The 17,778-nt window shown below is 40.3% G+C and overlaps 2 protein-coding genes across 2 annotated transcripts in view; one reads left to right on the forward strand and one right to left on the reverse strand.

Annotated features, from left to right (window-relative positions):
• Positions 1–13,491, forward strand: part of TEK (TEK receptor tyrosine kinase) — a 136,174-nt gene extending 122,683 nt beyond the window's left edge. Inside the window, exons 18-23 of the mRNA XM_089678057.1 lie at positions 1,712–1,825; positions 3,471–3,541; positions 4,576–4,616; positions 7,274–7,370; positions 11,920–12,019; positions 13,156–13,491. Of these exons, the coding sequence (XP_089534183.1) occupies positions 1,712–1,825; positions 3,471–3,541; positions 4,576–4,616; positions 7,274–7,370; positions 11,920–12,019; positions 13,156–13,230 (498 nt within the window). The 3' untranslated portion in view covers positions 13,231–13,491. The remainder of the gene's footprint in view (positions 1–1,711; positions 1,826–3,470; positions 3,542–4,575; positions 4,617–7,273; positions 7,371–11,919; positions 12,020–13,155) is intronic.
• Positions 13,492–14,879: 1,388 nt separating this feature from the next.
• LOC149461558 (RNA exonuclease 1 homolog) overlaps positions 14,880–17,778 on the reverse strand; it is a 61,514-nt gene continuing 58,615 nt past the window's right edge. Inside the window, exon 16 of the mRNA XM_089678146.1 lies at positions 14,880–15,388. Coding sequence (XP_089534272.1) covers positions 15,300–15,388 — 89 coding nt within the window. The 3' untranslated portion in view covers positions 14,880–15,299. The remainder of the gene's footprint in view (positions 15,389–17,778) is intronic.

The raw sequence follows: 17,778 nt of genomic DNA on the forward strand, positions 1-17,778 counted from the left end.
AACAGTCAGAAAAAGATGAGTAGGGAAAAAAATGTTAGAGGCTTCCACCTGTAAAACCATTCCTGTTTTTGGGGTTGTCTCATTTTGTCCATCTAGTGCACCTGTTAATTTCATTAAAACCAAAGCAACTGAAACTGATTAACAACCCCCTCTGCTACTTAACTGACCAGATCAATATCCCAGGAGTTGATGCTATAGTCTGATTAAAAAGTGTTCCTTTAACCACCTCCCGCCCGCCATATAGTCCAATGACAGGAGCAAGGTGGTTCTCTCGTTCTGGGAGGATGTCATATGACGTCCTCCCATTCTCGCCGCGCATGCGCGGCTCAGGGAGTGTGCAGCGCGGCGATTGGCGGTGCGCTGTGTCCCTTGGACACAGCGGATCACCGATATAAGGAAAGAGCCAAAGATGTCGGCTCGGTCATGTGATCAGCTGTGTCCAATCACAGCTGATCACTTGTAAACAGGGAAATGCCAGTTATCGGCATTTCTCTCCTGTCGAGCTGTCACGCTGACAGCTCGAGAGGAGAGGAGAGCCGGTAATCGGCATTCCGCGGAGGGGACATGTACACTGATCATCAGGGCACTGATGATAAGTGTGCCCTGATGATCAGTGTGGCCCCAGAAGTGCAAGCTGTCAGTGTCCATCAGTGCCAGCTGTTAGTGCTGAACAGTGCCACGTGCCAGTGCCCATCAGTGCCACATAAATGCCACATATCAGTGCCTACCAGTGCACATCAATGCCACATATCAGTGCCCATCTGAGCTGCCTTTCAGTGTCACCCATCAGTGCCAGTCAGTGCCACCTATCAATGCCAGTCAGTGCCACCTATCAGTGCTGCCAATCAGTGCCACCTATCAGTGCCAGTCAGTGCCGCCTATCAGTGTGCATCAGTGCCGTCTATCAGTGCCCGTCAGTGCCGCCTAACAGTGCCAGTCAGTGCCGCCTATCAGTGCCAGTCAGTGCCTCCTATCAGTGCCATATATCAGTGCTGCCTTTCAGTGCCCATCAGTGATGCCTGTCAATGCCCATCAGTGCCACCTACCAGTGCCTCCTCATCAGTGCCCACCAGTGCCACCTATCATTGTCCATCAGTGCAGTCTATCAGTGCCCATCACTGCAGCCTCATTAGCGCACATCAGTGAAGGAGAAAAATCACTTATTTACACAATTTTATAACAAAAACTAAGAACAAAAGTTTTTTTTTCAAAATTTTCAGTGGTTTTTGGTTTGTTTAAGAAAAAATAAAAACCCAGAGGTGATTAAATACCACCAAAATAAAGCTCTATCTGTCACAATAAAATGATAAAAATGTCATATGGGTACAGTGTTGCATGACCGCGCAATTGTCATTCAAAGTGTGGCAGCGCTGAGAGATGGAAATTGGCCTGGGCATGAAGGGGGTATAAGTGCCCTGTAGGCAAGTGGTTCATGTTTTTTGAGCAGTGTATATACTGTATGTATGTATTAATATGTCCTTTACTAGGACCATGGAGGTCCACTTTTAAAAAGTATTAAAAATATCATCAAGTACATGAAACAGACCCAACCTGTGCCATCCTTCTTAAACTAATTAACACAATTACAAATACATATACAGTATAATTTAATTTAAATATAGTCATCTTTTCTACATACAGTGTAGAAGAGTTACTGTTCTATTTCTATATTTGATGTATCAAGTAATCATTGCATTTTGCCTTTTGCTAGTTCATACATCGAGACTTAGCAGCCAGAAATATTTTGGTTGGTGAAAATTACATAGCGAAAATTGCTGATTTTGGGTTATCTCGGGGGCAAGAGGTCTATGTAAAAAAGACAATGGCAAGTATCTTTACTTTTTTTTTAACCTAAAAACATTAGAGACAATTTACTAACTTGCATAGTATTAGTGGCATGCAAAGCTGACAAATTTACATGTTCAGTATTTGTTCTGTAAAGTTAGCCCTTCCTGTGTCATCCACAAACTTATTTAAAGAGATTAATGTAGTCATTGGAGATTATAGCAATGTTCTACAGTATTTGAGGTGAAATGCAACTATAAATTGGTTTCAGCGATTTTGAAACAGTTATGCTGTAGTTCAAGGATATGTGGAGTTTTAAACAGCATACCCTAGTACAGCACCCCTTCTCTTGTACTATACTTTATAAAAATCTAAAAAATGCAGCGCTGAAATTATGATTGTGGTAATGACCATGAAATGCAAACAGAATGTTCGAATGGATTATCCCTTCATACAGCAACAACTTGAAAGCCCTGTTGATGTAAAGTTTTCCAATATTGCAGAGGTCAAAGTGATGTGATATACTTCTGGCTACTCCGTGAGGTGATAGTACAATAATGCACTTACCAGAAGTACATACAAACTGAGCGTTGTATGTAAATAATCCGTGGAGATTTCAGGGTCTGGTCACCGGAATGGCGTCATCTAGGGCTGCAGCAGACTCCCAGGAATGGTGTCACTCACACTTGGGGGTCATCATAGGCTCACCAGAAGGTCCAACGCCGTTCAGACTCCTGGATCCACTCCTCCCTAATTGGCTCGAGATAAAACGAGCCCGGGAGGCAAAATGGTGCTAATAGTGTAATCCCGTTTATTGAATCCACAAAAATGTTTAAAATGCAGAACACTCACATATGTTACAGCAGAATGGTTTTCAGGCATAACTCAAAGTAATTCATCATCTGGTAGTCAACAGCGTCAAAAAAGGGTCAAAAAACGCTGTTGACTACCAGATGATGAATTACTTTGAGTTATGCCTGAAAACCATTCTGCTGTAACATATGTGAGTGTTCTGCATTTTAAACATTTTTGTGGATTCAATAAACGGGATTACACTATTAGCACCATTTTGCCTCCCGGGCTCGTTTTATCTCGAGCCAATTAGGGAGGAGTGGATCCAGGAGTCTGAACGGCGTTGGACCTTCTGGTGAGCCTATGATGACCCCCAAGTGTGAGTGACACCATTCCTGGGAGTCTGCTGCAGCCCTAGATGACGCCATTCCGGTGACCAGACCCTGAAATCTCCACGGATTATTTACATACAACGCTCAGTTTGTATGTACTTCTGGTAAGTGCATTATTGTACTATCACCTCACGGAGTAGCCAGAAGTATATCACATCACTTTGACCTCTGCAATATTGGAAAACTTTACATCAACAGGGCTTTCAAGTTGTTGCTGTATGAAGGGATAATCCATTCGAACATTCTGTTTGCATTTCATGGTCATTACCACAATCATAATTTCAGCGCTGCATTTTTTAGATTTTTATTTATTACTGAGGTGCCGAGGTATACCTTTTATGCTAGCAGCTCCATATCATTATATCTGTTTCATCTAAATCTGCATCAAGTTGTATTAAGTTGCGCTCGTTCACTTTTGCCTATTTTTATACTATACTTTATGTTTCCCATAAAGCAAGATCTATATGAATGGCATACTATATTTGATAATATTTTACTTAGGGGCGGCTCCCAGTTCGATGGATGGCAATTGAATCTTTGAACTACAGCGTTTATACAACAAACAGTGATGTGTAAGTACATTTTAATTCTAATCAGTTGTATATACTGCTTTATTTTAGTGAAAGGATGTTTCATGTAGTAATAAATAGAGAAATTTTCTAGAAAAAAAATAAAAATTGAACCCCCATCCTGTACTTTTTAAAACCTGTATAAAGCCCATTTTACTGGAAAAGGGGGCTTGGCTACAAAATTGGAGGCAGTGCTAATAATATTACAGCCTCATTCTTAAGATATAATGGCATCTGATGGGAAAATCAGGAGATTATCAATAAAGAACAAACAGACCTATAAAAGAAAAGCATAACTAGGGACCCTTGTTAAGACTTCTTAAATCCCTTAATTATTTTGAAGGAGGAACTGATCCAAAGATCTTGGCTCTCCTCATTCTGTAAAGGATATCATTTTACAATATCTTGTCTGCTTGAATCTGAACAATAATTTTACCAAAACCTTTGGTGTTTGGAAACCTAGCAAACCTTGGCCTTTTAAAGAGAAATATGTACTGACCTCTCCTTCTGAAAATGCTGTTTTCCTAGCTGCCAAGTTCCCCTCTCACTTGTCTGGCTGCAAATTTGTTCTGGCACAGTAACTCAAAGTACATTGAAACCTACTGTACTGGGCTCTTTTCAATAAATACTGTAGGAAGCAAAGCATTGAAAGCAAAGTGTAGTACCTAATTTCAACCAGTGTTCACTTCATAAAAGCCTCAGCAATACATACGAGATTCCTTTTGCTTGCTTTAGTACTCTGCTTGTGCTACGCTTTGCACTTAGCTCCTTTTGCTGACTAAGGGCTGCTATGTAGTGTACTTCAAGCAGTTGCAGATCATCAAGATTAAACCAAATTAAAGATTATCATAAAACCAATATAAATTTCATTGGGATTTGTTAGCAATATATTTTCACAATTGGTATTTTAATGCAATTGCTTTCATAGGTCATAAATGGATGTTGCATAAATAATATGTGCAGTAGATACATTTCAGCCCATGGTTTTACATATTTGTAATTCATTGACCAATAATATTCATTTTGTTTCCTTATAGATGGTCATTTGGTGTTTTATTATGGGAAATTGTCAGTTTGGGTAAGTGTAACAGCTTTAACACAGCACAAGAATACCTGAATTTAAAAATAGACAGTTTTTACCTGTATGCAGGGGCGGACTGACCATTTTGAAACTCGGGCACTGCCTGAGGGCATGGGGTTAGTAGGGGGCCCCATGAGATGCCCCTGGTACCTTTTTCATAGGCTTTTTTGAGTTTGGACAAGGACATAGGGGCCCCATGATCCCCTATTGCCCGGGGGTCCCATGAGGCCCCTGCCTGTATATACATTTTATTCATATAGTTACATAACGTTCTGTTTTAGTAAGAATGTGTTGCACTAGATTTACAAACTCTAGAGTAGCGATAGATAATATGGGACACTCTAGCTGTTTTGGAACTGGAAGTCCCCCCATTGCCTCTCGACTCCACAGATTTTACATTACAGCATTTGTTTTGAACAAATAGTTTGTGGACGTGACTCTCATATCTTGGGGGGATTTACTAAAGCTGGTTCACTCAGAATCTGGTTCACCTGTGCATAGTAACCAATCAGCTTCTAACCTCAGTTTGTTCAATTAAGCTTTAGCAATAAAACCTGGAAGCTGATTGGTTTCTGTGTAAAAGTGAACAAGATTCTGAGTGAACCAGCTTAAAGCCGGCCATACACGGGTTGAATTCCGAAAGAATTTTCTTTCAAAAATCTTTTGTAAGAATTTTCGTGTGAATTTTGCACCATTAGTGGGCCACAGAAACAGCCGATTTTTGTGTGACCATCGAATTTGAGTGATTAGGCATGTTGTAAATTTTTTGAAAAACGAATGAATTTTGAATCAATGATGGGAGAATTGTGCAAGAAATATAAAGCTGTGACCTGGAAAGAAAAGAAAATTCTTGGCCACGAAAATTCTTTTCTGTAGCAACTCGAGCTGAAATTGTAGGCTTGGCTGGTTGAAATTCAAAATCAATGGTGGCAACATCGGATTACAAAACGCACAAAAGTTCAGATTTTCTAAAGAAAATTTGTTCAGAATTCGACCCATGTATGGCCTGCATTAGTAAATAAACCCCAATGTGACTAGTGGAACCCCCCCTTTTTTACCAATAACCTCAGCTAAAGTCTATTAGTACTTATTAATCAGGCATATGCAGTGTTAGAAATTATCCTGTCCAATTTCTGTATACAAAACCGTATTCTCAGAATCACACCCCATTTCATTGGCTTTCAATTTAAGATTATGACCTCGCTATTTTAAAACCTTTTTTCTGATTTGCTACCATATTTTGGATCACTGTTATATTGCATACTCTAGCTCCTTTAAAGTTTTAAATCAAGGTCATATGGCTATTCTTAGGTAGAATTTTGAAATTATTTGGATCCATAGTATCTGTAAACTGTTCAGGTACTAAACTAGCAAAGCAACCCACAACTTCATACTTCTATCACACACATTTGAGTTAACGATATAGTGCGTGGCTGTTGCTCCAGTAATGCTTTGAACATCCAGGTGGTCTTTAGAAAACTTGGAATGGGCAGCACCACTTTCCATCAATTACCGTAATTGTTTAGACCATTTTACCAAAGTGGGGGTTATTTACTAAAGCTGGAGAGTGCAAAATCAGACTCACTCCTGCATAGAAACCAATCAGCTTCTAACCTCAGCTTCTTCAACTAAACTTTGGAAATAAAACCTGGAAGCTGATTGGTTTCTATGCAGAAGTGAGCTTGGTTTTGCACTCTTCAGCTTTAGTAAATAAACCTGTGTGTTCTGTTTGGCAAATAGGACTGTCTTTTCTGTAACTAAAATTAGGAACTAATCACATTGTTGGGAAACATTCCTAAGGAATTGCAGCCAAGTCCTATGGTTTTTCAAACTTTTTTGTTTGAGTATAATTTTTTTCTTGCTTATATAGGTATCTTCCATATACTGTATATCATGATATATCAACGCTGTTAAAAAAAAGATTGACTACATATTTTTACAATTCTTAAATTATGTATATAAAGTAAACACATCACAAACTGAGCATATGATTAAATAAGCATAAGCAGAATGTTTAGTAGACCCAGAAATGTAGGTAAATGAAACCATATTATTTTTTTCTGTAAAGGTTGAGCTTGGTTGCCCTCTGTTTCTGCAGCTTTCATCCTGTGCTTAGGTTGAATTACCCAGACTTGTATTATATTTACTTTAAAATGCATTTGTGCTCAGACTATGAGTATTTACATATTATTAACAAGCAGTAAAGAAGCTTTAAAACAATTCATCACTGACATCTGTAGCTGCATGTACTGTAAAGTAATTTTTCATTAATGATCACAATAAATACTTTGAAGTTGACTTTGCGTTAGTCTCTAACAGCTCTAAGGGATAGCAGCTGTAATGTCAGTGCCTCTGTAATAAACCATAAAGATGAGTTTACCCACAATGCCTATAGCTACAAAGGTGCTTTTTTATTACATAGTTTTTTAAATTAAATTATGTTATTACATAATGTTACTATTTGAAGCTTTATTTGAATTTAGTTACTACAATATACAGTAGATTCAAAATAATTTTTTACTGACAGTTGTACAAAGGAACAATTAGGAAGTAGGAAGAAAAGCTTACACCACATATTAATATTGACGGTTATATAGAGGATCTAAATTGCTGATATTATATAGCTATTAATATAACTTATTTCCAACCTGCAGGCGGGACTCCATATTGCGGTATGACATGTGCAGAACTCTATGAGAAGTTACCACAAGGCTACAGACTTGAAAAACCTCTCAATTGCGATGATGAAGTGTAAGAAAATAATGATATCCTGAGCATCACTTTGGAAGCTGTTTATTATTGTAAATGTGTTCATTTCTTGAAATCCCATTTTACCAGTGTGGTTTTAAAAACCCCTAAAAGCACAATTTGCATACAAATTGGCAAATTATAAAACCACAAACTATAACAAATTTTGCTGACAAAAATAGTTTTAATGGGATTCTCATTTCTCTATTAAACACACATTTAATACACATATAACATTTCTGAACCAGAAAAAAAAATCTACACTTCAATGATTAAATAGAGGATCTCGAAAAAAATGTGAGTTTTTTTTGCTGTGTCATATTCAACATATTAGGTGGGAGATTTGCTAAACTTGGTACAGCTGTGCACGGTAATAAATCCAACTTCTAACTTCAGCTTGTTCAATTAATCTTTGATATTAAAACCTGGAAGCTGATTGGTTTCTATGCAGAGCTGCTCCAGATTTTATTAAATAAACAGTGCAGCGCTAATCAATAATATATATATAAGTATCCAATGAATAGGTGATACAATAAATAAACTCGATATACACCCCTAAGAGTATATATCCAAAATAATCAATAATTGTATATTAGTGTCATGCGTGTAATTCCTTAAGGGAATATCTAGTGCAAAAAGTGACAAATATAATCATAGAACAATATAGTGACAAAAAAAACGTACAGTGCTCAAAATAAATGAACCAATATTGAGTTGCAAAAAAAGTCCAAACAATTGGTAAGTATAATAATGCAATGCGTTGTGGTGATCTTCACACTCCACTCTTCATGCAAAAGATATAATGTGCAGTGTGCGTGATTCACACGTGCCAATCCTTATCGGCCAAAATGCCCCTCACCTCCTTACTTAGACCCCACAGGGCCAGCACGCTTTAAGGATCAACCGATCCTATCAGAATGGATTCCTCTCTGGATTTCGCCTTCCACCTCCAGCATCCACCAGACTAGCAGCCAGATCCTCCCAGGGTCCTGATGCAGGAAGAGTAATCTCAGAGGATTCTTGGACCAGAGGCTAGCAGCAAGCGATCACCCACCCTATAGACACATTCAGTCCTTGGCATTGAAGATCGGACAAGTGGATGAGTGAAAAGTTTAAACGATGCGAGAGATCTGCCCGATCCAGCCAAATGTGTGTGATGTGGAGCCCCCCCGTGTGATCCCATACGATGGGGGTCTGCAGCATTCAGATGAATGGGCGATCAGGGCATAGCTGTCTATGCAGATTTTGCACTCTCCAGTTTTAGTAAATCTCCCCCTTTGAGTCATTATTCCACCTAATAAGCATTCAGATTAGAAAGATTAAAGCTCAATATCTGCATACCTGTTGTGACTATATGACTCTGAGTCCTGAAGCCTCTGGATCAGAATGACAGCTTTCATATTTCAGCAATACATTTTTCCTTTAACCCTTTCACTGCATGTAATCTCTGAGGGTCAAATAGTGTTAGCCAATAACTACTTATTTATCAAAGAACTTTTTTAAACACAGGCAGTGTTGCAATGTGGAAAATATGATATTGGCCATATGTCACTTATCTGCTAGATCAGTTTATACTATTCCGCTAGTGTGCTGCCACCTATTGGTGAAGTAGATAAGTAGTGTGTTCAATTTTCCATCCATCATAAAATATATGGCAAATAGCATATCTACACTCACCTGACACCTTATTAGCTACACCTGTTCAATTGCTTGGTAACACAAATTGCTAATCAGCCAATCACATGACAACAACTTAATGCATTTAGGAATGGTGGTGGAGACGTGGTGAAGACACCTTGTTGAAGTTCAAACCGAGCATCAGAATGGGGAAGAACGTGACTTTGGATGTGGCATGGTTGTTGGTGCCAGACAGCCTGGTCTGAGTATTTCATAAATTGCTGATCTACTGGGATTTTCACGCACAACCATCTCTAGGGTTTACAAAGAATGGTCCAAAAAACAGAAAATATCCAGTGAGTGGCAGTTGTATGGACAAAAATGCCTTGTTGATGTCAGAGGTCAGAGGAGAATGGGCAGACTGGTTGGTGCAACATTTAGATGGTAGGGTCAGAATTTGGCATAAACAACATGAAAGCATGGATCCATCCTGCCTTGTATCAACGGCTCAGGCTGGTGGTGTAGGGGATATTCTCTTGGCACTAACAAGGTGTACCTAATAAAGTGGGCGGTGACTGCATGTTGTATTCAGTCACTTTTGTCAGGCTTGTTATTGGGATACAGCTCTATTTTTCTACGGATGCATTTTGACATTGAGGAAATATTTATGAATCTGTCAGTACTAGTCTTATAAAGCAGATTTTAGTTCCAGTGGATATTTTCTATGCAATGCAAAGTTATTTCATAGACTTGATTTCAACTTTTAGCATTCTTTAACTAGTTGCCGACTGCAGATAGCCGAATGACGGCTTCACTGCGGCCGGCCAGTTCTGGGTGGACGTCATATGACGTCCCCCCAGAACGCGCTCTCCTGCGCGCCCCAGGGGGCGCGCACCCGGCGATCTCCGTGATCGCTGTGTCCTACGGACACAGCTGATCACGTGATGTGGTAAAAGGCCGATCCCAGCGGCCTTTTACCACGTGATCAGCGGTGTCCAATGACACGCTGATCACAGGGAAATGCAAGTGCCGGTTCTCGGCTGCACTTTCCTCACGCTGTCAGATTGTGAGGAAAGTACTGCCGAGAACCGGCAGTTGTCACAACGGGGATCGGCACCGATCATCAGGACACTGATGATCAGTGCCCTGATGATCGGTGCCCAGCAGTGCCACCCGCAAGTTCCGCCCACCTGTGCCCAGCAGTGCGCCCACTAGCTCCGCCCACCTGTGCCCAGCAGATCACCCACCTGTGCCGAGCAGTGCACCCACCTGTGCCACTCTGCAGTGTCACACACCTGTGCCCAGAAGTGCCACCCACCTGTGCCCACCAGTGCAGCCCAGCAGTGCTGCCAGTCAGTGCCCAGGGGTTGTGCCAGTCAGTGCCGCCAGTCAGTGCCCAGCAGTGATGCCAGTCAGTGCCGTCTATCAGTACCCATCATCAGTGTCACCTATCAGTGCCGCCTATCAGTGCTGCATATTAGTGCCGCCTATCCGTGACACCTCATTAGTGCTGTCTATCAGTGCCGCCTATCCGTGCCACCTCATTAGTACTGCCTATCAGTGCCCTTTAGTGCTGCCTATCAGTGCCGCCTATCAGTGCCCATCAGTGCTGCCTCATCAACGCACATCAGTGAAGGAGAAAAAATACCTGTTTGAAAAATTTTATAATAGAAACAAAGAAAAAAATTTTTTTTTCAAATTTTTTGCACTTTTTTTATTTATAGCGCAAAAAGTAAAGTGCCCAGTTGCAATTAAATACCACCAAAAGAAAGCTCTATTTGTGAGAAAAAAATGATCAAAATTTCATATGGGTACAATGTTGCATGACTGCGCAATTGTCAATCAAAGTGCGGCAGCGCTGAAAGCTGAAAATTGGCCTGATAAGGAAGGGGGTATAAGTGCCTGGTAGGCAAGTGGTTAAATGAGACGCTAAAAATGTACCCAACAAATTGAATGAAATTAAAAAAATAAAAGTTTTAATATTATGGTTAAAACATTTTAAACCATTAATAAGTCAGCAGAAAAAAATATAAGCTAAGGAAGGATCTAATTCAGGCTGATAAGAAGTAGTGGGAATTATTAAAGATTAAATAGCAGCACATTTTATTTATTTTTCACTGGTAGGGTTACTTTAACTGCCATCATATGCAGACCAAAGGATCTGCACATGAATTAAATTGTAATTAAAATGTAACAATAATTTTGTTACATTGTATTTCTAACAGTTCTGAACAATGAACTGAACACTGTTCAGAAGCTCTGTAGCCACTGCTGTGATGCCGAGTAAAGCCGGCCATAGATGCATCAAATCTCGGTTCAGCAGCGATTTAATCCTTCTATGGGCAGGTTGGTTGTACTGAAGTCGATCCATTGATTGACTTTAGTACAACCAGCCTGTCAGATTTTATCATGTGATAAATGTGAGCAGCTACAGTTGCCAGCAGTGATCATTGTTTTGCTGGCAGGGATGGTTGCCTGCCAGCAGAACACAATAGGGCTGGGGGGAAGGGGTGGGGTGGGATTCAACCAATTTTCAGAAAATTGTATAATGTATGGGCTGAGTGGGGAGTGGTAGAAGGGAGAGAGGGACAGGGCATATGTCCTGTGCATTTCATTGCCATGTTTTGGGAATATGCCACACACCCTTATTCTGCAACAGTTAATAACACTGATTTGGAAGCTGTACAGATCTGAAATCCTATATAAACCTTCACACTATCATTTAAGGTTTTCTTCTGACTGCATTCACTAGCAATTCAAAGCACAGGAATGGGGTCTTACAACCAGAGAGATCTCATTCATTTTGGTTACCCTTTAATATACTGTCCATCTTTTGATCACTGCAAAGTCGATGCCTTTTCAATGGCTAGCATAGACAAATACACGTGTACCCGATATGCCAAATAATCTATATTTTTTATAATATATTTTGAAGGCATGATCTAATGCGACAATGCTGGCGTGAGAAGCCATATGAACGACCGTCATTCGCCAAAATTCTGATGTCTCTGACACGAATGCTAGAGGAAAGAAAGGTAAATGCTATTTCAAAACAGTACATAAATGACCCCTTTGGGATAAATAAAAGCAATAAGGATGTACAAAATGTAGTAACCCATATGAAAAAATGCATCATTTTAGTGTTAATGTATGCTATAGTTTGTAATTTTCTATGTAATGAAACCTTCATTTTTCTGCTAATCAAAACAACAGATTATGAACAGATGTTTGCTAGCCCTAGAGCTTGTGACATGTGGCAATGTACTTTGAGCTTGTTTTAGCACCCTGCTGTGATCATTCAGCATTGACAGGTGCATTTAACCTGCACTTGATCTTCTGATCTGCATTGAGCCTAGATTCACACCCTAGCGGGTTTGCGGCTCACATTTGCATGGTCACTGCAGCCCATTCATTTGATTCAGGAACTGCACCGCATTCCTTTACAAATCACATGCGATGTCTGTGCAGTGTGATTTGAGCCATACATTCACACCCATGCAATGCGAATTCTTGTAATCACACTGTATTTTGTGATCTGTTTCAGGGTATTGTTAATTTAACATTGGCACAGTGGCTTAGTGGTTAGCATGTCTGCCTTGCAGTAAATGGGTCATGGGTTCAATTCCCGACCATGGCGCCTCCTGCATGGAGTTTGCATGTTCTCCCTATGCTTGTGTGGGTTTCCTCCGGGTGCTCCGGTTTCCTCCCACACTCCAAAAACATGCTGGTAGGTTAATTGGATCCTGTCTAAATTAGCCCTAATATGTGTATGTATGAATGTGAGTTAGGGACCTTAGATTGTATGCCCCTTGAGGGTTAGGGACTGATGTGAATGTTCAATATATATGTGTAAAGCACTGCGTAAATTGACGGCGCTATAGAAGTACCTGAAATAAATAAATTGACACCAGTACCAGATCACATGGATGCTGTGCGATTGCAATGCAGGAAAGGCACAGCATTTCCCACACCGCATTAGTGTGAACCAGGGCTAATGCACAAAAAGCTGTAGAACAACTGCTTGGTTTAGCTGCCAGGTTCTGCATGTCCATCTTGCATATTCCACAATAATGTGAAATGATAGGTCCACCTTACTACAGAATATATATTTTCATCCAGTTCAATGTTTTTACTTTGTTTACCAATAGCTATATATACTTTCTTCTTGCAGACCTATGTGAATACAACACTTTACGAGAAGTTTGCCTATGCTGGCATTGATTGTTCAGCTGAAGAAGCCGCATGATGACCACTGTCTTCTCTCAACCATGACAGGACTTGGGTGTGCAATATTGTTTTTTGTCTGGAAAGGTCTCTAGAATATATTTTTTGTACTACACCTGTAAATTTTTTTTATAGAGCTGTGTAAATAGATTTTCTTCCCAAATTAACTAAAATTCATAGTAACTCATGATAATTGGAAAAACATTGTATAAGTGATACAACTTTACTGTTATAGCTAACACTATAGGTCTGTGTTTATAATTATTAAAGAATTACACAAAAACCGCATCTGTGGTAATATTTCTATAGCTTAAAGGCATAAGACTTTTCACCAAAAAGAAACAAATTTCTAGGCCATTTAAATAATGCCATGAAGATATAATACATACTCATACTGTATACAATAACAGCATGCAAGCCATTAGTAGGCCTGTAACACTAGCTTTGACCTACAGTGTAAATCTGAACTTGCAGTTACTGGGTTTAGTGACTTGGGAAAAGGGCAGGACAAGCAGCCTTTGTCACATCACAAGTGGAGCAAGTCAAAATTCCTCTTCTTTTACCTAATTACCCACCTAGCTAGTGTCACTTCTTTAAGGAAGGAAAAAAGGAAGGAAAAAAAAGAAAAAAAAAAGCTGGTGACCTTTACTTTATGTTACTCCTACAAACAACACTTTTGTCTCAGTCTAAAGTTAATAATTGTAATGGTATGGGTAGCAGTTACAACAAATATTCCTTTATACACTGAGAATTCAACTTTCCCTTAGTGATGGGCAGCCACCGTCCCCCCTTATATCACATCATCTCAAGAAACCTAAAACAATGCAAAAATGAGGCCAAATTTTTTTTTTTTTTTTTCCCCTTCCAGGGTCAAGGGCCCATTCACATCATAACATAGTAACCTGCAACAGACATGGTATCTGTTTTTGAGACTGTTCGTGGTATGCTGAATTAAATATCCTATTCAAAATAAATAGGTTGAATTCTACCACGAAGTACAAAAATCTGGGGCAGGCTGCTTTTTTTCACAGCCTAAAAGAGGAGCTCTAGTCTTCCCTTCAAAAAATTGAAAATCAGCAGCTACAAATACTGGAGCTGCTAACTTTTAATATAAGGACACTTATATCCAGGGATCCAGCAATGTCACCCAAGCCAATTCCTCGGTCAGCTTTGGGTGCAGGCACTGGCATCTTAGGCAAGGGAAACCAGCAGTAAAGCCTCCCGGCTTCACAGCCAGCTTATTACTGCACTTTAAGAATAGGGCTGCAGTCTTTTGGGACCTGTGATGTACCCCAGAAGGCTCCATGGGGGGAAGGAGGATGGTGGCAGGACTTCTGCACAGGTGGAAGCAGGTGCCCATCGAAACCAGGTACCCCCCTCCTCTCCACAATGTGGCAGTGGAAGAGGGGAGAATGCACACGCGCACACACATTCTGATGGTGCAGTAAGGTGCTATTCACAATGTAAGACTAGTAGTGTAAATGGGCTCCAAGGCAGTTGTCTATGGTATCCAACAAATGCCAGAAATACAGTTTCTGTATAGTGATGGGCATGCTTGCTTTTTTTTTTTTTTTTAGGGATCAGATAAAAGTGTCTAACAATAGCCTTCTAGAGTACATCATTTACTAGACTTTGTTCAGGTGTAGTCTACTATACCATAGACCAAATAAATTCACACATGCTTAAATATTTATTTTGATATGGGGAGCAGTTACTTGAGTTCACAGGTATCATACTTCCCCTCAAACTGCTACAGAACCCTTGCATTTCTCATTTAGATACAATTAACAAAAAAAAAACAAAAACCAGTAGCTTAACATTCCAGCTACCAAAAACTTGAAGATCAGCTTTGGCTGGGGTAACTGAGAAAGCAGTAGTTGAAATATTAATTAAGGTACATGCAGCATCTAGATTTTGCAGGGTGGGGTGTGAGAAGAAAATAAAAAAGGACACAGGGTGATAAGTGCTAGTACAAAGGTCCGATACAGAACAATTTAAAGACACAAACAGAACACATATAGCAAACAGTGATTATTATTGTAGTTTACAGATGATACACAAGTAGTTTTAATTGCAACAAACACAGAATTTCTAGCGCCGGCCTTTAGTGTCTTCTTTTACTTTCCAGAGCATTAGCTCCATGCAGGCAGTGGCATCTTCAACCGAATCATGACCAGAAACTAAAAGAAGAGGGGGAGAAAAAGAAACAAGGATTAGAGGGCAGTACTTATGCTTTTACTGTCAGCACTGAAAAACTGGCCAATGCTGGGGGGTTCATTAGAGGGAGGGGGAGTAAAGTCTCTTTATGCACGTGCAGCAGTTTGAGATAGTGCTCCAACCTTGTAAAAAAGGATAAATTCACCTTTGGACTATGTTCCACTAGTCTTTAGTGTGGAACATGTTACATATTGCACCCATTTAGGGTGGGATATGGAACAATTTCCTATAACCCCAACCTCTTTCCCTCTGACAGGGAAACGTTGCCCCATACTATTATCTGTCAAAATTGATAAGAGCGTAGATGTGTAGGCCTCTACCTACACAGACACTTCACTCATACAGAGGTTACCTACAAGTCCCGACAGCCTTAGCGGCTGTGGGCTTGCAGTTTTCAATGAATTACCGGAGCACAGAGGTAGTTCATTGAATCTTCCTGGCAGTATATCTGTGTGCTCATACATCCCATACAGCAAGCAGATGTACTGACAGGTCAGTAGGAGATCTGAATAGTATCCACACTCTACAGGCCGCTGGTGCAGTCCTTTACAGGGTCCAATGGACAAAATAAATAAATACACATTTTGTTTTTACCTGCAAAAAAAGTGACCTTGTCCTTTAATACTAGGATTGCCACCTCATCCCTTTAAAACCAAAAACATTAACTACACAGATTCTGAGGCTAATTTAATGCAGATAAGGCTCTGAGTTTAATGAACACCTTAATGAGCCACAAAGCCAATATAAATTAATGTGTTTGGTTTTAAAAAGGGATGGAGGTGGCAACCCTATTTAACCAGTTGCCGACCGCAGATAGCCGAATGATGGCTGCACTGCAGCCGGCCAGTTCTAGGAGGGCGTCATAACCCGCTCTCCTGGGCGCACCCGGCAATCTCCGTGATCGCTGTGTCCTACGACCACAGCTGATCACGTGATGTGGTAAAAGCCCAATCACAGTGGCCTTTTACCACATGAGCAGCCGTGTCCAATGGCACACTGATCACAGGGAAATGCAATTGCCGGTTCTTGGCTGCACTTTCCTCACGCTGTCAGAACGTGAGCAAAGTACTGCCAAAAACCGGCAGTTGTCAGAGCAGGGATCAGCACTGATGATCGGTGCCCAGCAATGCCACCCACCAGTGCTCATCAGTGCCGCCCACGAGTCAGTGCCACCTATCAGTGTCACCTAATTAGTGCTGCCTATCCATGCTCTTCAGTGCTGCCTATCAGTGCCCATCACTGCTGCCTCATCAACGCGCATCAGCGAAGGAGAAAAATTACGTGTTTCCAAAATTTTATAATAGAGACAAAGAAATGTTTTTTTTTTAAATTTTTTGTAATTTTTTGTTTATAGCGCAAAAAGTAAAAAAACACCCAGCGGCGATCAAATCCCACCAAAAGAAAGCTCTATTTATGAGGAAAAAAAATTTCACATGGGTACAATGTTACATGACCGCACAATTGTCATTCAAAGTGCGAAAGCGCTGAAAGCTGAAAATTGGCCTGTAAGGAAGAGGGTATAAGTACCCGGTAGGCAAGTGGTTAGTACACGTATGACCAGCATTAAACAGGATCTTTAAAAGCAAAAAAAAAAAAAGCCACCCATACTGCTTTAGAGCCAAATTCACCCATGTGCAGTGTGGATTGAAGCTCAGGTTTCACAGCTAATTGACACAGTAGTGCTTCAGATCAGGTTTTTTATGTAATACACGTGCGGATTAGAAACTGCTCCCATAGAAGTCATTAGCCTGTAATCCACACCTGAACCAGACCGCACTGTCTGAAATCAGACAGGACATTTTCAATCCACACTGCCACTGCACCAGACATATGTGAACAGGCACCATAGGAAACAATGTTATTTCACGTGTCAGGCAGATTGGATGCAGTTCAAACCACATATATTTGAACCTTAAGTCAGGCAATCACTGAAAGTGCCAGCAACATCAGTGTGGTCATAGCTGTATAGCAACGACCATATTAAAACAAGTAAAAGATCAAACAAAAATCCATCTTAAAAAACAGCTAGTATATACTGTACATATCAAATGTACCAAGATCAGCAGTGGAGAGCTAAAGTACAGCAGTCCTTTAAATGCTTTTAGACTCCCTTTAATGAAAGGTGAGCAACCTGGCTGTCATGGTGATCCAATGGCTTCAATACTTTGCTGAGCTACTAATCTGGTAAGCAGATCATTTATCCGCTCCATGCTGGTTCTGGTTTCTTGTCAGTGACTCATAAGAGCAAGGCTGGAAAGAGCGAGGCAGTCAGCATTTTTAAAATCAGGTGAAATAACAGCCATCATATTTCTTAGAGCATAGATTTCCTTTAGGTCCTGGCTTTGCTCACATC

The sequence above is a fragment of the Staurois parvus genome, unplaced genomic scaffold (genome assembly GCF_062004578.1).
Source record: "Staurois parvus isolate SC_StPar_1 unplaced genomic scaffold, SC_StPar_1.0 ptg000198l, whole genome shotgun sequence".
In the NCBI taxonomy this organism is placed as follows: domain Eukaryota; kingdom Metazoa; phylum Chordata; class Amphibia; order Anura; family Ranidae; genus Staurois; species Staurois parvus.